General features: G+C 54.2%; 2 protein-coding genes across 5 annotated transcripts in view; both read right to left on the reverse strand.

Annotated features, from left to right (window-relative positions):
* The window catches only part of OTOP3 (otopetrin 3), a 14877-nt gene extending 6265 nt beyond the window's left edge, over positions 1–8612 (reverse strand). Inside the window, exons 1-6 of one of the 3 annotated variants that reach the window (XM_032241749.1) lie at positions 8384–8549; positions 3940–4065; positions 2684–3100; positions 2454–2590; positions 1608–1666; positions 1244–1362 (exon numbers count right to left, since the gene is read on the reverse strand). In XM_032241749.1, coding sequence (XP_032097640.1) covers positions 1244–1362; positions 1608–1666; positions 2454–2590; positions 2684–3080 — 712 coding nt within the window. In that variant the 5' untranslated portion in view covers positions 3081–3100; positions 3940–4065; positions 8384–8549. Of the gene's footprint in view, positions 1–1243; positions 1363–1607; positions 1667–2453; positions 2591–2683; positions 3101–3939; positions 4069–8383 lie in introns of all 3 variants that reach the window. The other 2 variants (XM_032241748.1, XM_032241747.1) reach the window with 2 other exon arrangements.
* Positions 8613–10397: 1785 nt separating this feature from the next.
* On the reverse strand, positions 10398–20144 carry OTOP2 (otopetrin 2). Of its 2 annotated transcripts, none has more exons than XM_032241750.1 (7): positions 19717–20144; positions 19103–19448; positions 18404–18540; positions 16906–16964; positions 16381–16514; positions 13472–14349; positions 10398–10936 (listed from the first exon to the last, which is right to left on the reverse strand). In XM_032241750.1, the coding sequence occupies exons 2-7, from the start codon at positions 19413–19415 to the stop codon at positions 10766–10768; spliced, it is 1692 nt and encodes a 563-aa protein (XP_032097641.1). In that variant the 5' UTR covers positions 19416–19448; positions 19717–20144; the 3' UTR covers positions 10398–10765. The 2 variants fall into 2 exon arrangements, with proteins under 2 accessions (XP_032097641.1, XP_032097642.1); XM_032241751.1 differs by having other exon boundaries at positions 13472–14346; positions 19717–20143.
* Positions 20145–20159: the final 15 nt, after the last annotated feature.

Here is a 20159-nt window from a genome sequence, read left to right on the forward strand (position 1 = left end):
TTTTTAGTAGAGACAGGGTTTCACCATGTTGACCAGGATGGTCTCGATCTCTTGACCTCGTGATCCACCCGCCTCGGCCTCCCAAAGTGCTGGGATTACAGGCTTGAGCCACCGCGCCCGGCCAGGTTTATCTTATTCTTCTACTTATTTGCAATACTTGAATTATTTTATTTATTTATTTATTTTGAGACAATTTCACTCTTATCTCCCAGGCCAGAGTGCAATGGCGCATCTCAGCTCACTGCAACCTCTGCCTCCTGGGTTCAAGCGATTCTCATGTCTCAGCCCCCCGAGTAGCTGGGATTACAGGCACCCACCAGCATGCTCAGCTAATTTTTATATTTTTAGTAGAGATGCGGTTTCACCATGTTGGCCAGGCTGGTCTCAAACTCCTGACCTCAGGTGATCCGCCCTCCTCGGCCTCCTAAAGTGCTGGGATTATAGGCGTGAGCCACTGTGCCTGGCCTTGAATTATTTTATAATATCAAAATCCATGATGTCACTTGCCAAAAATTCTCTCTTGCACAGCTTTTCTGAGAAACGTAAGCAGAGTATAGAGAATGCTCACAGTACACAGGCGTGTCGTGACTGGTGCAGCTAGTATGTGAATGTGTGAATGTGCCGGGAGGGCTGGGCTGCAGTGCGTGATGGTGATGCCACCTGGGGTGGGGTGAGGCATGTACATACAGGTGTGGCTGAACCCCACAGAGCAGTGTTCCCATGTGGGGTATGGGATGTGGCCTCTAGGATAGGAGGTGAGGCGTGTGGGACAATCTTGAGAGCTTTTCTGCCCAGAAATCTTCTGTCCCACCAGATTGATAAGGCTAGGTACCTAAAATTCTATTAGGAAGGCATTCCTTTCAGCCCTGGAGGCTGTTTAGTTGCTTGAGAGTAAAATGCAAATGCCATGGGTGGGGTGCATACCTGAAGGGTTTAGTGGCCAGCTCAGCCAGGATCAGTGGCTGGCTTGCTGATGGCTATCTGGACGCCTGGAGTGGGGTGCAGGGCACCAACACCTGATGGGGTGGGATGAAAATCACTAGCAAACCTGTTTTCTGTTGATTCGAATCTGGCCTTTAGAGTTTTCTCCCATCTCTGTAGGCTAACTGAGCCTCACCTGTTTTGGGGAGTGTAGTGTGTGTGTGTGTGTGTGTGTGTGTGTGCGCGCGCGTGTGCGCGTGCGTGCGCACGTGTGTGTGTGTTTGGTTTTCAGGGCAAGGAAGTCCTGGTCTCCTTTCCATACCTGAGAACTTTTCCATGAGGACGCCAAGCTCAGCTTCGATCTCTCGGTGCATGGAGTCATTGGTAACGGCCAGAACCCACAGCAGCAGGTTTGTGGCCAGGGTCAGCATCAGGCCACACCTGGAGAAAGTGCCACACTCTTACACACCCTGGTTGGCTCCCCGGGCACCAAACCCTCACCATCCGCTGTTGTTGGGGCAGCCACTGACTACCTAGTGTCACGCTGGCACTAGGACACAGAAAAGCCTGCCCTGGGGCCACCTGGGACAAATCCCAGTCTAACCTATAGCCCCAGGGCCACCCTGACCAGGGAAGCTGTGGGGAGGACAGAGAGGCTGGGGGTTTGGGAGGGGGAGAAGTCTTACCTAGTGAAGTTGGTTTGGACCTGAACACAGTCTTTGCAGTGTTTCCAGAGCACCCAGGTCTGAAAGAGACAGGGCTTTGAGCCCAAGGGCTGGTGGAGGTGGTGGGACCCCAGTGTGAGTTCCTGGGGTGCATGCATGTATTTACAGTGGAAGACACAGGGAGAGAGACTGGGTCGGAATCCCAGCTCCACTGCTTCTTGCTGTGTGGTTTTGAGTCAGTGGCAAACCATCTCTGAGCCTTAGTTGCCTAAGCTCTGAAAAGGGACCAAAAAGCCCATCCTTTGGGGAAATGCCTTCTTATTGAGGGACATAAAGAAGACAGTGGGAATGAGGCACCCAACACAAGGCCTGGAGAATCAAGCGATTCTCCTGCCTCAGCCTCCGAGTAACTGGGACTACAGGCGTTTGCCACCACGCCCAGGTAATTTTTGTATTTTTAGTAGAGATGGGGTTTCACTATGTTGGCCAGGCTGGCCTTGAACTCCTGACCTCAAATGATCCACCCACCTTGGCCTCCCAAAGTGCTGGGATTACAGGTATGAGCCCCCACCAGCGGACATTGTATTCTTAAGGTTTGTTCCTCTAGGGAGTATATATTCAGGGATGTACCTACATACGCATAGACAGCTGGACTTCTAAGTGTCTATGTTGGTGACACGGTGTGTGTGTTGATGCAGGAACACACGGGTATGTGTGGACGTGAACACTTGTGTGACAGATGTGGTGTGTGTGCAAAGACCCCGGGGCATTTGGTATTTGCCTATGTGGCTGTTCCTAGGTATAGGTAGTGGGAAATGTGTGCATGGCATGGGTAGATAGGGCGTGGGGACGGGAGAAGCCTGTCACCTGGATGCCAATGAAGACCATCTCAATGACAGGGAAGAAGAGTCTCAGCTGTGACTTGCAGTGGATGTGGCTCACGTCGTAGCCTACTCGGAAGATGTTGAGGCAGAAGGTACAGCTGCCAAAGAGCACCAGGGAGCCTAGCCGGGCGTACGGGTGGGCGTTGGCACCTGCCCAGAACCGGCTCTCCCTCCCCGTCCCTGCCTCGCCCCCCCCAGCATCCCGAAACTCACCCCGCACCCAGAGGGGCCCCGCGTGAGGGTCTTGGTAAAGCACGGCATGTGGCTGGCGAGTGGTGCTCGCCACGTAGTAGAGAAGCCAGAGCAGGGAGAGGACCTTCAGCGTGGCCAGCAGGATCCACACGTCGCCCAGAGTAACGGCCACCTTGTTGAAGATCATGCTGCAGATGAAGGCCCCACCCAGGAACACCACATTCAGGGCCAGGAGCCCTGAGAAGAGCTGCCCGGCCTTCTGGGCCTGCTGGTCCCGCCGCAGCAGCAGGGAGAAATGCCGCACCAGCCAGGACTTCTGCCGGGGCTGGGCAGCGGCCGCTGTCTCCTCGGCCCCCACGTCCACTGGGTTCTCCTTCTCTGGGGCTGCTTCAGTCTCCTGTGCTTCTGGAGAAGGCATGGGTAGAGCCTCAGCAGGGGCTGGAGATGGAGAAAGTGTTCTGGGTTAACTGCCAGGCTGACCTGGGTTCAAGTCCACCCTGCTCCTAACTGCTGTCACTCAGGGCCAGGTATGCAGCCTTTCTGGTTGGGACATTGGAACTAACAACAGCTGCCCAGTTGCCTTACAGGACCTAAGGAGGTTCAAACAGACCAGGAGAAACCCTCTGTGCTGCACACAAACATGGGGAATTAGTTTGGCTGGTGTGAGGATCATGTCCTCCCTCTCAACCTCACTTCCTGACTTGTGCCTGATCCTAAGGTGAGCAGACTCTGCCTAGTGCCTGGTCAGTTTCCAGGGCTGTGACTTTTTGTCATCAAAAGGCAGCGGTGTCCTTCCACCCCCCCCCGGGAGGAATTTCAATTCTGACATCAGGGAGGGCAAGTTGGTGTCCTCTCTTATCCTGACGCTGATTGGTTGGGAAATGATTGCCTAAAATGTTTTGTAGAGAAGCATCCTGAGGCTGTGCCTGGGCTTGGTAGGAAAGAATGGGAGTGATCTGAAACATTACTGTATTATGGGAACATACAAGCACCTGGACAATTACTTTTAAAAGGTCTAGACCAGCGGTCCCCAACTTTTTTGGCACCAGGGACCAGTTTCCTGGAAGAGAATTTCTCCATGGATGGAGGGTAGGGGATGGTTTTAGGATGAAACTGTTCTGCTTCAGATCATCGAGTATTAGATTCTTATAAGGAGTGGGCAACCCCTAGATCCTTCACATGCGCAGTTCACGGGGGTCATGCTCCTATGGGAATCTATTGGCACTGCTGATCTGACAGGAGGCGGAGCTCTGGCTGTCATGCTCCCTCCCCATCACCTCCTGCTGTGCGGCCTGGTTCCTAACAGGCCATGGGCTGGTACTGGTCCTCAGCCTGGGGACTGGGGACTCCTGGTCTAGATGATACCCATCAATTTCACAACAGGAGTTTCTTCTGGGGTGAGGCTACTGGGATTAGGAGTGGTAGACTTTTTAGCTTACTGTTCTAGTTTTTTTTTTTAATCAGCACAGTACTTATGCAATTAAAAGTAATTTTAGGTTGGGCATGGTGGCTGATGCCTGTAATCTCAGCACTTTGGGAGGCTCAGGTAGGAGGATTGCTTGAGCCCAGGTGTTCAAGACCAGCCTGGCCAACATAGCAAGACACTGTCTTTACATATGTGTGTGTGTGTGTGTGTGTGTGTGTGTGTGTGTGTGTATGACGGTTTATGCCTGTAGTCCTAAGTACTCAGGGGGTGAGGCAGGAGGATGGCTTGAACCCAGGAAATCAAGGTTGCAGTGAGCTATGATTAGGCCACTGCACTCCAATCATTTGCAGTGAGTGACAGAGCAAGACCCTGCTTTTAAACATAAACAAATAAATAAAATAATTTAAAAATACATTAAAGATTTAGGGAAAAGGTTCTGGGGTTGATTTACAACATCTGCTGAGAGCATGGGACAGGCCCAGATCAGCACCACTGCCATGCCCTTGACTTTGAAGGAACTGACTTCCCTTTTTGTACCCCTTCCCCCACTCCCGGAAGCACTACGAGTGCCTGCTGTCACATAGGAAACACAATCTTTACCCTCCTCTTTTCCTGAACATCTCCTGCCACTCCCTCACCTCTCCCAAGCATTCACTCAGGCCAACCATTTTGTCAACACTTGCTTAGACCAGATTTTGGGTCACCCAATGCCTGCAGCTCAGAGTCCAGCATACTCTCCCCACTGGGCACTCCTTCCTGGTGGGACTGAGCTGCTGTTGAGAGTGGGGACAGTTCCGCTGCTTCTGGGTGCTCTTCTGGTGGGGAGGAAGCTGATTTGGAAGGCTCCCTAGAGACCCCCTGTGCCACCCAGGCTCTTCCTTGGTCCTGCTCCTGCCCTTGTGCTCTGGGCTCAGGGTTCTAGGTGCTCACCGTCTCCATTCTCTTTCTTCCTAATGGTCACAATCTCAGAGTGGCATCTCCATCTCCACATCTCCTAGCAGAGAACTGGGTGTCCTCTTTGCCTCTCCCCTCATCCCTTGCATTCTCTTAGGCCCCAAGCTTGTTCGTTCCAGCTCACAAGTTGCTCTTAGATTTTTCTTTCTTTATTTTTAGAGCTAGGGTCTTGCTCTGTCTCCCAGCCTGGAGTGCAGTGGCACCATCATACCTCACTCCAACTTTGAACTCCTGGGCTCAAGTGATCCTCCTGATTCAGACTCATGAATAGTTGGGACTACAGACAGGCATGTGCCATCACACCTGGCTAATTTTAAAAATTTTTGTTGCAGAGATGGGGTCACAGTGTGTTGCTTAGGCTGGACTTGAACTCCTGGCCTCAAGTGATCCTTCTGTGTCAGGTTCCTAAAGTGCTGGGATTATGGGTGTAAGCCACTGTGCCTGGCCTGGATTTTTCTTGACATCAACCACTACCTGGTCTGGGCCCCCTTCGTCACTCTCTTGGACTGGGCTCCCTGCCCAGAGTACCTCTCCCCTACTGAAAGTCCTGCAGAGGCAACTAACTGCCCTCAGTATAAAGTCCAAACTATGACACAGCCTGCATGGCCTCTCAAAATGAGAGGTGTATGATTAGCATGGACCTGGACAAGGTTCCAGGTTCTCTGCCCAAGGCAGGGTAGCTGCTGCTGCTTCCTGGTCTGGCTACAGCTTGGCTCTCCAGCATCATCTTCAGACCCTACTCCCCTCTCCTTGGGCTACACCATCTTGCTGCCTTTCCTGGAATCCCCCCAGTCTTTGCCCACACCTTACCCTTTGCCTTTAATGCCTACCCCTCTCAGCCCTTGGCTAACTCTAACTTGTCCTTCAGGACTCGGCAGATACTCCGCCTTGTCTCCGCAGCCCTCCCTGATCAGCCCTCCCACCGCACCCCGTGCTGATCACCCATTGTCCTCTGCTTCCATTAGCTGTGCTTTGCTCTGTCTCTCCCTTGAGACCCCGGGCTTCAGGAGCTTCAGACACACCCTCTCTGCAGCACCAGAAGACCTTCACCATATCTGGCTTGAAAATGCAACCTCTCCAAGCTCCCATTCTCCCCTGCTCACCCACCTGCTTCAAATTTATACCTTCTGCTGTTCTCTTCAGGGGCAGATGGAGCACTCAAACTTGAGCCTCTTTTTGAGATTCTACAAATGATTTTTTCCCCTTTCCCAGTCCACTCTGTCATCCTTGCCCAAGTTCTGTCCCCTCTCTGTCCCCACCCACCTCCCCTGTCGCACTCAAGGTGCCTGCCACCCACACCCACCCAGGCCCAGGTAGAGAGCTCCGCATTTCTCCCATGGTCTCCTGCCTCCTGCCATCCCTCCTGGACACTGCTCTTCTTTTTTCCCTGCCCACCACTTGCCTATCCTCCCCACCCACCTGGAAAGCGTTTCTCTCTGCCTAAGCCTTTTGGTACTACTTTGCTGGGGTCACTCCCCTCTGTTGAGAGTAGATGTGCCCTGTTTGGTGTCCTGTGGGTGTAGCTGGCTCTCATTAAGGCCCAGAACTCCTCCAGGACAGAGACCGGGCCCTGCTTAACTCAGACCCTGAAACCTAGCACAGATGTGACATTCACTCAGTGTTTGCCCACTGACTGTGTAGTCTTCTACAGAAGAATTTTCAGCACCAGAGCTGTGGACAGAGACCCTCCCCATTAAACTCTTTCCAGGCTGGCAGGGGAGGAGACTCCAGATGATCTTTATTTTTCCCTCCTAGTTGAACAAGGCTGGGGCTCACAGGGCTGCCTCCCTGCTCCATATCTCCCAACCCTAACTGCTCTACTTTGCCTTCCCCAAAACCCTCTCCCCCAGCCCCCAAGCAGGGTAGACATGATCAAGAGCCAAGATTCCAGCACTTATTACCTCTGTCATCTTAGACTACTGAGACTACTACAGAGAGCTACGTAGACTCTGTGCCTCAGTGCTGTCATCTGCAAAACGAATACACAACTATGGAATAGTAGCTGGTGCATAGTAGATGCTCAATAAAGACTTCCTGAGCAAGGCTGGGTTCAGTGGCTCACGCCTGTAATCTCAGCACTTTGGGAGGCTGAGGCAAGCAGATCCCTTGAGCCCAGGAGTTGAAGGCCAGCCTGGATAACATGACAAAACCCTGCCTCTACAAAAAATACCAAAAAATTAGCCAGGTGTGGTGGCATGTCCCTGTAGTCCCAGCTACCTGGGAGGCTGATGTGGGAGGATTGCTTCAGCCTGGGAGGTTAAGGCTGCAGTGAGCTGTGATCACACCACTGAACTCCAGCCTGAGGGACAGAGTTAGACCCTGTCTCAAAAGAAAAAAAAAGTACTGAACGAATAAAGGAAGGGATTAGTACCAAATAGGGGCTTTGTCAGATTTACATGATTTAATACATGCAAGCACAGTAGAGAGTAATGCCTGGCGCCCAGAAAGCACAGTATTAGCTGTCTCTGCATTTCCTTCCAGTTCGTTTCAGGTCCTGGAGAGCTGGGAGGAGTCCGGATTATTGGTGAATTTCAAGAATGGGTTTTACACAGACTGGAGGGGACACTGGGGGACAAGGTTCCACGTTCTCTCCCTCTGGGGTCTTTCTCCCACGTCTCCCACCCTGGGGGCCAACCCTCCAAAGGCCGCTGGAGTGAGCCCTCAAAGGAGCGAATTTAGTCCCTGGCTGGGCAGGGGACCGGAGTGGGCATGCAGGGGTCTCAGGCAGAGGGCTAGGGCTAGGGCGCCTGGAACTGACAAGGAGGACTCCGCCGCCCCCTGGCACGCCCCTGGGCACGACGCCAGTCCAAGGGAGGGCCGGGACACCGAACTGGTTTGTGGGTCTCGGTTAGAGGCGGTGGTGATGAAAGCCGCGAAGCCGAAGCCCAAGCCGTCGGGCCCAGGAACTCAGGGCCGGCTCCCAGGAGGCTGCTGATCGCGGGCGCCCTCGGAATTTCCTTCCTAGCCATTTAAGGGACTGTGGGGCCGGGGGGCAGCCGCTTCGAGCGTACCCTAGACCGGGCACCTAGACAGCCCCAACCAACCCCACGCCCCAGGCCTCCGCACCCACTTTCTGCTGTGTGGGCCCGGCCGGGAGGAGCCGCGCCCTGCGGCCCTCGTGCGGCCCAGGTTCACGGAAAGGAGTAGAGGCGCAGAGCCCGGGTTGAGGGGCGGGCAAGGGGCTGGTCTCAGATCAAAGGGAGTTGATCTCTCCACAGTCACCCTGCTCTCCCGCTCAAATCCCTGCAGCCCCTACTCGTGAACCCGGCTTTGGGGGCGTAGCGTGTGCCAGTGTCTAGGGGGCTCTGGCTGGGAAAGCTTCGCCGGCGCTCCGGGCTTACCTGAGGCCGGGACAGGCATCGCCGCCGGCTAAGCACCGACTGCGGGCGCTGTGCGGATCGGGTCGTCAATCCCCAGGTGAGACCGATGCCCCCGACGCCCTCCCCCAGCAGGACTGCGCAGCCGCCGCTCGGACTCCGCGGCCCATCGATTTTTCTGTTGACTTTGGAAATCTCATTAATCCCTCTTTAATTACCCTGCCGGGGGCTCGGACCCAGAGGGTGCAGCCAATTGTGAAGCAGCTGGGCAAGAGGGCGGGGCCGAGGGCGGTGCAGGTGCGGGCAGGCAGGGTCTCCAGCTCGCATCCCATCCTTGTCCTCGGGTGGGGTGAGAGGGGTGCAGTGTTCTTAGGCCCAAAGTAAAGAGCTTGTGGGGTTCAGTCCTGGCTTTCCTTCGGTGATAAAGCTGGGAATGGACGCCCTCACTCCAGGCCCGGAGTCTCTTTTTTTCTGTGACCTACCTAGTCCCAGGCCTGGAGGCTGCCTGGCAGGACCCTGTATCTCCCTTAAGTCAAACCTGAACTTGGTATGGGGAGAGTTGGAGCAGAGCCCCATTTTGACGGGGCAGGAGGCCTCCTCAGCTCCACCTGCAGCCTCTGAGAACTACTCGCCTCCTTCTGCCGACAGGGTCCGGGCACACTTTCCTCAAAGTCCCCTGAACTCCAGGTGCTGCTGTTCCCATGCCCTCCCCCAAATGCCATCTGCTCCGTGGGTCCCACCCAGCCCTTCCCCTCCCCCTGACTCTGCATGGCCACTCCCACCTTTCACTCTTCTTCTAACTGTGGAGCCTCCTTCCCTTCTCTCTGCTGTCTTCCATCCTAAGCATCTCTATATCCTTTGTAGAGTAGAATCCCCAGGACTTAGGGGAAGCTCCTAGCGGAACTCCTGGGGCAAGGGGAGGTCAGGGGAGGCCCCAGGTGGTGAGGATCTGAGTCTCCCAACTCCTCTTAAACTAGAACTGCCCTGTTTATACCTTTATTTTTTTTTTTGAGATGAAGTCTTGCTCTGTCTCCCAGGCTAGAGTGCAGTGGCTCGATCTCAGTTCACTGCAACCTTTGTCTGTTGGCTTCAAGCGATTCTCCTGCCTCAGTCTCCTGAGTAGCTGGGATTACAGGTGCTTACCACCATGTCCAGCTAAAGAGACAGGGTTTCACGTTGGCCAGGCTGGTCTCGAACTCTTGACCTCAAGTGATCCGTCTGCCTTGTCATCCTAAAGTGCTGGGATTACAGGCGTGAGCCACCGCGCCTGGCCTATATCTATGTTATAAACTTGGATTCCTGTAGTATTTTATTTGAAGGGAAAAAATGATCTGCTTGAAAACAAAGTTTGAAAATTATTGTTCCTAGCAGAAAGGCTCTGGTTTTTTTGTAGCTATGTGACCTTGGGCAAGTCACTTTACCTCTCTGGGCCTCAGCGTCCTTTTTTGTAAAATGCAGACATTAGACTAGGTCACTGCTTCCTAAACTTTCTTGTGTCATGGGACACATAAAAAAAATGATTAGATTGGGTGCTGTGGCTCATGCCTGTAATCCCAGCACTTTGGGAAGCCGAGGCGGGAGGATTACTTGAGCCCAGGAGTTCAAGACCAGCCTGGGCAACAAAGTGAGACTCCCCATCTCCACAAAAAATACACACGCCAAAAAAATTTAGCCAGGCGTGGTGGCAGTCGTAGCTGTAGTGGAATCCAGCTACTCAGGAGGCTGAGGTGGGAGGGTCTCTTGAGTCCACGAGGTTGAGGGTGTAGTGAGCTATCTGTACTCCAGCCTGGGCAAAAAAGTGAGACCGTTTCAAAAAAATAAAAAATGATTATTTGTATACATCACCTGGAGATAAAGGGAAAAGGAAGATGGCAGTTTGGGAACTCCGGTTACCTGCTCTGTAGTCTGTCACTTGGATTTTGCTTACACGTTACAAAACTTGAGATCTGAAAATCTCCAGGCGCCCTTCCCACTCTGAACCCCAAGATCCTCTCCTATGACCATCTTAGATGGGACAACAGAGACAAACAGTGAGGATGGGGAAAAGCACAGGTTTATTGGTTTCCAGCTCCAGGCAGTGCACTGGCCAGGCCCCAGGGCAGGATTAGAGTTGGAGCCGGAGCCAGCACTTCCAGATCCTGCTGGTCCTAGAAATGCTGCCAGGAGAGGTCTCCCTTCCCCAGCCACCTCCTGCCCCACAGTCATACTGGGGTGGATGGGCCTGTCCTGATTGTGATTTAAAAATTCAACCTGGAAAAATAACTTTTGTGAAAATTCCACTCTGGGACCAGCAGACAATGGGCTGTCATACGGCACCAGCTGGGATTCAATTCCCAGAGGATGTCTGAACGGGCACAGGAGCTCAGTCTCCTCTTCCCACTCCCTGCCATATCTCTGTCGGAGGCCTCAGGACAGCACGTAGACCTCCAGTAGGCTGGAGACGGCGTGCATGCGGTAGAAGATGCCGAAAGGGAGGCAGATGTTGACGATGGCCGCCCACAGGGAGTAGCCGTAGAAATCCACCTCCACTGTGTTGCTGAAGTGAGGGCGGGCCCCGAAGGCGGGCATGATCCACAGCTGTGAGGAGAGGGGAGGATTTCAGGAGCTGGCCCAGATGGAAGCCTGTGGGTCATTTCTGTGGGCTTTGCTGGGCTGTGGCAAGATGGGAGCCCATCCTTCTAGCTTGGTGGACAGGGAGGGCTGGGTGTCAGTGAATGGGCAGCTCCAGTATTTTGGACAGGACCTGACACTCTCTAAGGCGCTTAGGAAGTACGCCCAACTGAATTTGTCATCCCCAGGCTAGGAGTCCACCTGTGATTGCCTCTTCCAAAATCTTAGCAGGGTCTCAGTGTGGGATCGGGGAGGGGAGAAGAGGTTTCACTAGAAGAAGAGGTACAAACAGTGAAATCAGCAGCTCTGTCCTGGGGGGTTGTGTGCACAGGGGTGAGGGTGGCAGAATCAGATAGCCTAAGGGGAGGGGTTTGGAGTTCAGGCAGAGGGCCACTCCACGCTGTCCCTTCCTGAGCTCTGCCCTCCAGCTCTCTCCTCATCCCCTTCTCCCTTCCCAGGGCTGGGAGGAGGTGGATGTTGGAATCCTGCTTTCTCTCTGGCTATGAGCTCAGAAGGTTCAGGTGTGAGTAAAAGCAAAGAACAAAGATTTTTAGACTAGCCCCACCCCTACCCCCAATTAACTGTCCTTGGACACACTGCAGTCTCAGCAGGCACTCTAAGCCTGTTCTGTCCTATAAAATGAAGGAGATGGAGAAGATGATATTGGAGGTGATTTAGGCTCAGATACCTGGAGCAAGAATAGCCTCCCAGAAGGTGGCCCCTAGCCTATAAGCCAGGCCTGGGTGGAAGGTGGGGTCAGGGCCAGAGGGCAGGGGGACAGGCACCAAAACTGGTCCAAGACATGCTAAGGTCTGGGCCTTTTGCTTCTACTGATAGGGTCAGAGATTGATGACCACATGTCTTACTTTGTCGCCTAGGCTGGAGTGCAGTGGTGCCATCTCGGCTCACTGCAATCTCTGCCTCCCAGGTTCGAGTGATTCTCCTGCCTCAGCCTCCTGAGTAGCTGGCATTACAGGCACATGCCACCACGTCTGGCTAATTTTTGTGTTTTTAGAAGACATGGGATTTCGCTATGTTGGTCAGGCTGGTCTCAAACTCCTGACCTCGTGATCCACCCGCCTCGGCCTCCCAGGCCTCCCAAAGTGCTGGGATTATAGACCTGAACCACCGCTCCTGGCCTTTTTTTTTGTTTGTTTGTTTAAGTGAAATTAACTCCGTTGGAAGGCTCCTGCATGGCATCATCCTACATCTATGGGTACCATGTCCTGGAGGATGGCCCTTCACAGTGGGACTCACTAAGAACAGCTCGTAGTCAGGGCTGCTGGTTCACCTCATGCAGGCAGGATTTCATGGGGTAGAGTTCACTCTGGGATCTTTCTCTGTGGGATATACCCACATTGAGTAATTTTCTATATTAGGGATATTTTTCTATTGCAGGTTAAAGCTGAAAGAACTGTTTTTCTATTGAGTGAAACTTCATTAGAAGTGTTTTATTCTCTTTGAGATGTACCCACATAGGTACATGTTTCTGTATCAGAGGTCATTGTAAGCCCCACTGGGCCATTTCTGTCTTGGGTTGTACTAGAAACATCAAGAGTCTTTCTCTATTGGGGTGCACCTTCATTCCCAGTGTTTCTGCCCTGGGATGCTTCTATATAGAGAACATATTTGTATTGGGTGAAGTCTATTGGTCTTCTTTTTTTGATTTGTTTTTTTTTTTTTTGAGACAGAGTCTCGCTCTGTTGCCCAGACTGGAGTACAGTGGCACGATCTCAGCTCATTGCAACCTCTGCCTCCTGGGTTCAAGCAATTCCCTTGCCTCAGCCTCCTGAGTAGCTAAGATTATAGGCATGTACCATCATGCCTGGCTAATTTTTATATTTTTAGTGGATATGGGGGTTTCACTATGTTGGTCAGGCTGGTCTTGAACTCCCAGCCTCATGTGATCTTCCTGCCTCGGCCTCCCAAAGTGCTGGGATTATAGGCGTGAGCCACTGTGCCTGGACAAGTCTGTTGCTCTTAATCTTTGCTGAGTCACTGGGGAGGGGGTGACTGTTGTAGATGCCCTCCTTCCCAGCTGGCCTGCCACTTCACTCTGCTAACAGACTGCTCACACTTATGCTGGTCTCCGCTACTTCCTGATGCTGCTCCAATTATTCTGAGAAGCAGGCAGGTCACAAGTTCCCAGGAGCAGTCACACTTCCCAGCGCGGGGTGAGGGCCCCCCACCTTCCACATCAGCTCTCAGCTTCCTCTCACCTCCGCCCAGTCCCTGTGTCTACCTTCCCTGGGACCCCTCCAGCTCTATCCGGTGCCTAGATGCCAGAATGCTAGGATTTCATATTCTCTGTGTGCCCTGAGATGCCATTTTCCCCAAACTACGGCTGACCCCCTCTGAACCTGCTCCTTTCCTAGAGAGCTGTAAGATTCTCAGGTGGGCTGCGGGCAAGACAGAGAAGGCTAAGTGCTTAAACCTGCAAGAGGATCCTTCCTCAGCCTCTTCTTCTCCCAAGCCCACCCCTTGCTCCCCACAGCTACTCACGATCACATTGCAGAGCAGGAGAAACAGAGCAATGTCTTTTAGGCACCGGCGTCTCCAGTGGCTTCTGGGGGTTGAGACGATGCCCACTGCTTCCTGCTGGTCTGCAGGGCTGGGGCTGACCAGCCCGGGGCTGGGTGGGCAGGCAGGCAAGGTGTGGAGGGCGTCCTGGTTGGTGAAGGTCAGGCCTTGGCAGGGCTCCTTGGGGGGTGTACCGTGAGGCTCAGCCCCGGGTGGTCCTCGGTGAAGGCTCTCGATGATAAACATGTTCTGGAAGGTGTGCTGGGCGATCATGAGCAGCGCGTGTGTGAGGTTGAGCCCTGCCAGCAGGTCCTGGGGCGTGCCCACCACCACGGCCACAATGGAGTAGTAGGAGATGGCGTACTGACCCAGGGCGGCACCCATCAGCAGGGCCACGTCCAGGGTGCGCGTGGGGTTCTTATGGTGGTCCATGGCCCGGCGGTCAAAACGGTAGATGATGGAGCCACTCAGGCTGACCAAGGTCGTGAGTCCCAAGCAGACAATGTTGAAGCTATAGTAGATGACCAGGGCCTGCTGGGTGCGGCCCCCCTCCCCGCTCACTTGAACCTCGTAGATGATGAATACAGCCAGCCCTGCCACGAAGAGCAGCAGACCCAGAACTGGGCCGGCAAAAAAGGTCTCCCGGAAGAGGCTGACCGGGGAGGGGGTGTGGCTGTGGCCAGGGGTGGAGGTCAGCAATCTACCCACATTCTTCCACATGACATACAGCATGGTGGAGGCGAAGAGGCTGTACTCGATGTTGAAGGGATATAGGTAGAAGTACCCCTGCTGGAAGATCTGGCAGACGGCCGTGCTGCAGAGGCAAGAGTCTCCTCCCACTGCGTTGCCTGCACGCTCTGCTGTGGAGAGAGAGACACGAGACTGGACTGCCTTCTCACCTTCCTAGAGAGGTCTCACCCCTGGCCTGTGATCAATTTTTTTTTTTTTTTTTTTTTTTTGAGATGGAGTTTCGCTCTTGTTACCCAGGCTGGAGTGCAATGGCGCGATCTCGGCTCACCACAACCTCTGCCTCCCGGGTTCAGGCAATTGTCCTGCCCCAGCCTCCTGAGTCGCTGGGATTACAGGCACGCGCCACCATGCCCAGCTACTTTTTTGTATTTTTAGTAGAGACGGGGTTTCACCATGTTGACCAGGATGGTCTCGATCTCTTGACCTTGTGATCCACCCGCCTCGGCCTCCCAAAGTGCTGGGATTACAGGCGTGAGCCAGCGCGCCCGGCCCATTTTTTTTTTTTTTTTTTGAGATGGAGTTTCACTCTTGTTCAGGATGGAGTGCAATGACGTGATCTCGGCTGACTGCAACCTCTGCCTCCTGGGTTCAAGTGATGCTCCTGAGTAGCTGGGATTATAGGAGCCCGCCACCATGCCCAGCTAATTTTTGTAATTTTAGTAGAGACAGCGTTTCGCCATGTTGGCCAGGCTGGTCACGAACTTCTGAACTCAGGTGATCTGCCTGCCTTGGCCTCCCAAAGTGCTGGGATTACAGGCGTGAGCCTCTGTGCCTGCCCTACCCTGTGACCTTTGTAAAGGCAGGGTTCCTGCCTGTCACGGCTGCTATATTCACCATGGTATCCCTCATACCTTCACAGGGTGTGGCACACTCCTTCATTTCGCAAATATTTCTTGAGCACCTACTGTGTGCCAGAGACTGTGGGACACACCAGTGCTCAGTAAGAAGAGTCTGGGCCAGGCACAGTGGCTCACACATGTAATCCCAACACTTTGGGAGGGCAATGCCGGCAGATCACTTGAGGTCAGGAGTTTGAGACCAGCTTGGCCAACACGATGAAACCCCATCTCTACTAAAAATACAAAAATTAGCTTGGCCTAGTGGCATGTGCCTGTAGTTCCAGCTATTTGAGAGGCTAAGACATGAGAATCGCTTGAACCCAGGAGGCAGAGGTTGCAGTGAGCTATCGTACCACTGCACTCCAGCCTGGGCGACAGAGGGAGACTCTATCTCAAAAAAAAGAACAGTCTAAACCACAGGGCTGCGCACTTCACCCCATTCAATTCCTTCCATCCCTTCCAGTCCTGGCTCCCTGAGATGGAAAGTGGCCCTCTTGGGAATCTTTAACGTTCAAGCTTCCTCACGGCCCTCCCCACCATCTGACTCAGCCCAGAAAGCCAGCTGCAACGTCCAGTTCTCCACATGACCGTCCCGTCACTTCTGTTTGTACCACATGGAAAGGAGCCATGACTCCAGAATGTGCTTTGTAGGATAGGATACCCTGGGGCTTGGCAAATGTCTCTTTTCATCCTGAGAGCTGGCCCAGCTGGCTTTGCAGATGAAGAAACCGAGGGTTTCTTCTTCTCCTTCTTCTTTTTTTTTTTTTTTTTTTTGAGATAGGGTCTCACTCTGTCACTAAGGCTGGAGTGCAGTGGGACAATCATGGCTCACTGCAGTCTCGACCTCCCGGGCTCAAGCAATCCTCCCAGCTCAGCTTCCCATAGTAACCACAGGCATGCACCACCACACCCGGCTAATTAGAGTCAGGGTTTCATCATCTTGCTCAGGCTGGTCTCGAACTCCTGAGCTCAAGCAATCTGCCTGCCTTGGCCTCCCAATGTGCTAGGATTACAGGCATGAGCCATTGCACTTGGTCCTGGGTTGGTCCCTTCTTGGCGGGATGGAGACCGGATGGGGGGCCAGGGCTGCAGCCTCAAGGAAAAAAGGACACCCCCGATACTCCCCTTCTGGAGTCACCTACATTTATACTGCAGAGGTAAATCCTGCAGCAGGAGGAGCCCCCTGGCTCTCTCCTTTGCCTCTATGCCCTTATGAGGGAATGAGAGACTGATGTTACAAATTCAGAAAGCACCCGGCCCCAGGCCTGGTAGCCACAGGGCCAGCATTGAGATGAAACTCACGGTCAGAGGCGAGACGGGTGTGGCTGGCATTGCCGTGAGAACTGCTGTAGGAATGGGCCTGGTGCACGGATTCATCCACCACGGCCGCCATCCAGATGGCCAGGTTGGTGGTGAGTGTGAACATGAGACCGCACCTGTTTGGGGTTGGGGGCAGGGACAAAGAGGCCTGTGACCCTTTGGCGGGTGGTGGGTTGGGGAGCAATAGTGAGAGCTGGCGTTGGGAAATGAGAAAGCAGCCAGGCCCTGTGTGAACAGGGAAGCTGATTTCAGTAGGAACACAGCCTGGCTGGTATGCCACGCAAGAGAGGGCCAGGAGCTTTCCAGGGGGCCAGGCCACCACCACTCCCTCCCCTGGGACACAGTCACTCAAGGTAGTGGAAGTCAGCCTGAAAAAGCAAGGAGGGCTTGGCTGCAACCCGACCCAGGGGGCATACAGGGGACCCTGCCCCGGGGTGGAAAGCCTGAATCTCTCCTGCAAGGCCAACACCGGCGTGCTGGGCATGGGCATCGAGCTGGGGTTCTCACCGGGTCAGGTCCAGGTGGACGTGAACACAGTCTTTAGCGGAGACCCAGAGAAAGTAGGTCTGTATTGAGAGAATGTGGTGAGAAGCATTTACTCCACAGATGGACAAAACTCCAGCGCATCCACGTCCATGCCATCTTGTTCTCTCCGCCCGAGGAACCCTTACACTGAGTTACCAGGTTTATTTTAGCTTCACAAAATGAGATGGGGGCTGGGCATGGTGACTCACGTCTGTAATCCCAGAACTTTGTGAGACTGAGATGGGTGGATCACTTGAGGTCAGGAGTTCAAGACCAGCCTGGCCAACATGGTGAAATCCTGTTTCTAAAATCCAAAAAATTAGCTGGGCATGGTGGCATGTGCCTGTAATCCCAGCTACTTGGGAGGCTGAGGCATGAGAATCGCTTGAACCTGGGAGGTGGAGGCTGCAGTGAGCCGAGATTGTGCCACTGCACTCCAGCCTGGGTGACAGAGCGAGACTAAGTCTCAAAGAAACGAGGTGGGGAGCACTGTCTCTTTCTAGTCTGCTGCACGATTTGTATAAAATAGTGGTTCTCGATTCTTTAAAGGTTTGCAAAATGTCACATGTGAAACTCCACTCGCGGTGGGGTTTATTTTGTGTGGAGGTGGGGGTCAAGTAGAGTTTTGACTACCTAGTTATTTTTTTTCTGGGAGCAAGGCTGGCCTGAGGTTAGGTCTTGCTCAGGGTGGAAGGAGTCTCTGTGGACTTCTCACCTTCCTTTGACAACATCCCCTGCTCATCCTCGTCCTCTGTCACCCTGCCAGGGCTTGCTGTTGTCTGGCTGCCTGTGAATCCCTGCCATGCCATTTGGTGATGTGGGAATATCTATATTTTCATTTTACCTGAGTATTCTTCAAACCCGTAAAATGTGAAAGACTAAAGCTGCATAAATGCCACAGCCAGCCGTGTGCTGAATTGTGGAAACCTGGGCAGCAGGGGTGATGTTTCTGGGGAGGGCATCATCCATGGTGCCATTCTGGTCATGATAGAAGGCTGGGGGCTTTTTTGATCCCATCTAAGGCCAGTCCTGTCTCAGCTCAATCAGAAGCTCTTTCAAAGTATTTTTTATGCAACAACAATAACAACAAAAGAAATGTTTGAGAAATCCCACTTACAGTCAGACCTTATTTCTGAATAAATACAGAACAGAAGGGCCAAGCTGGCAGGACCCTGGGCTGATATGGATGCCCCCTATGGGCACCCAAGGAGGGCAGGCCATGTGCTAGGAGACAAAGCTGGCTGTCACAACTCACACCGCCTAGGTGTTAACTACTGGCACTTCTTAGGTTGAAATAACATTGCAGAGCTCCAGGTGGGAGCTCACACTGGGATATCACTTCATTATGCGGTGTTTCCACACTGATGGACTCCTGTGATGTTCCCTACAGCCCTGTTCCCAGTTTGCTTAATTGCTCAGGATAGGAGGCAGGTGGAGCTCAGGTCTCCTTTCTCCCACACAGCGACACTCCTCCACCCACCTGGATCATGACGAACACAGCCTGGATGAGGGGGTGCAGGATCTTGATGGCCGACTGGCACTCAAAGAAACTGGAGTAGTAGCCGGTCTTGAAGACATCCATGACAAGAGTGCAGATTCCAAACAGCACCAGCCCACCTGGTGGGAGATGACAGTCCCTGAAGATGGGAGGCTGGGCAGGTGGGCGGATGGGTGAGTGAGTGACCGTTGGATGGATCAATGGGGAGGGTGGGAGGATAGGTGGATAGGCGGATAGACAGACTGAAAGGCGAATGGGTGGATGGAAAGGTGAGTGTATGACTGAGTGGGGGAATGGATGGACATGCTACCAAGCCCCCCCCTTCTTCTTTGGGGCTGTGTAGATACCGCAGAGAGCCCTGACAGGGCTCTTTCAGTGGCTGCCGTCTTCTGGTTCCTGCTCTCCATCAAAGGCCCTCCGGCGGCCAGCCTTGTCCAATTTTCCGACTGGTGGCAGAGGTCTCCCTTCATCCATCCCTCTACTCATCTCTCCCCCAGGACCCCTTCCCTCCCCTTTTCCTTAACTGCAGCCCACCTCACCCTCAGCCACATCCGGCCCTCCTGGTCCTCCCTAGGGAAGCTCTCACCTTTCTACATCAACCACCGCTGCAACTCCTGCAAAACCCTCAGCCTACAGGTCCCTGCTGTGCCCACCCTACCTCAACCCCACCTCCCCTGGCACCTCGGAGCCAGATGGGGCCAGCGTGTGCATCCCGGTAGGGCACCGCTCCGGGGCAGCGCACAGTGCGGAGGAGGTAGAAGAGGATCCAGAGCACTGCCAGCAGCATCATCGTGGTGAGCAGCGCGAACACGTCGGTGTCGTACACGGCCACCTTGTTGAAGGCTCCGCCGCTGATGAGCGTGCAGGCGAGGAGCAGCACGTTCACGGCCAGCAGCACCGACAGCAGGCGGCCGCCCTTCTTCCACACCTCCCTGGGGCCCGCCTGTGGCGCCAGGGGGCTCTCATTGGGGCCAGGGGCCAGCTCCTCGGACATGGCGGGGGCGACTGGCGAAGGCTAGAGAGGTCACTGTGGGGGAGGAGCGGACAGGACCCAAGGTCAACCCCAACGGCTCTCCTTCCACCATCTCATCCCTAAATTTGGGGACTAGGGAGTTCCCGACCCACAGGGTGGGGGCTTCGGGTGCTGGAGGAAGCGCTGGGAAAGGGGAAGAGAAAACGCAGAACCTGCTTCTCTCGCTGGACAGGAAAGAAAGGAGAAGTGGCAGCACCGGGTCGGACCCCACCAAGGGTCCCCACTCCCCAAGTCCGACAGCCCTCTGGCCCCGGGCACCCACCTGGCTGGGCCTGGAGCCGGCGCTGAGCTGGGGGTCAGGGGACGGCGAGCGTCTCCTCTCTCCCACGCTGGGCTGGACAGGCGCTTTATACCCAGGAGGACAGGGTGATTTACAGCTGCGGGAGTTCGGCTCCATAAAGCTCTCAGTCCCGCTCACATGATCCATCTTTCTCCAAGGTGAATTTAGGAAGGAGCCCGCGGGAGCCAGATAAGGCAAGATTCATATTTACCCTTTGAGAGGCGACCCCACTCCGTCACCCCGGTGCGGCCAGGCTCGGGTGCGGCCCCGCACTGCGGCACCCAGAGGGCACCCCGCCCCCGGTGCCCACCGCGCCCTGGCGCGCAGCATTCCAGGCGCCCAGAGCCCCGAGAGCTAAGCTCAAGAGACGTCCCGAAAGCCCGCGGGCACCCCGACGCCTTCCAGCCGCGGCGCACCCTGTATCC

This window comes from Sapajus apella, unplaced genomic scaffold (genome assembly GCF_009761245.1).
Source record: "Sapajus apella isolate SASKATOON/1434 unplaced genomic scaffold, GSC_monkey_1.0 scaffold48, whole genome shotgun sequence".
In the NCBI taxonomy this organism is placed as follows: Eukaryota; Metazoa; Chordata; class Mammalia; order Primates; family Cebidae; genus Sapajus; species Sapajus apella.

Excerpts from the sequence above, each read along its gene's own strand:
- OTOP2 (XM_032241750.1), bottom strand. The coding sequence starts at position 19,415 with ATGTCCGAGGAGCTGGCCCCTGGCCCCAATGAGAGCCCCCTGGCGCCA. Across the intron at positions 16,515-16,905 it reads GTCCACCTGGACCTGACCCG|GTGCGGTCTCATGTTCACAC; the intron begins GTGAGAACCCCA and ends AACCCCAAACAG. Across the intron at positions 14,350-16,380 it reads CACCCGTCTCGCCTCTGACC|CAGAGCGTGCAGGCAACGCA; the intron begins GTGAGTTTCATC and ends CTCTCTCCACAG.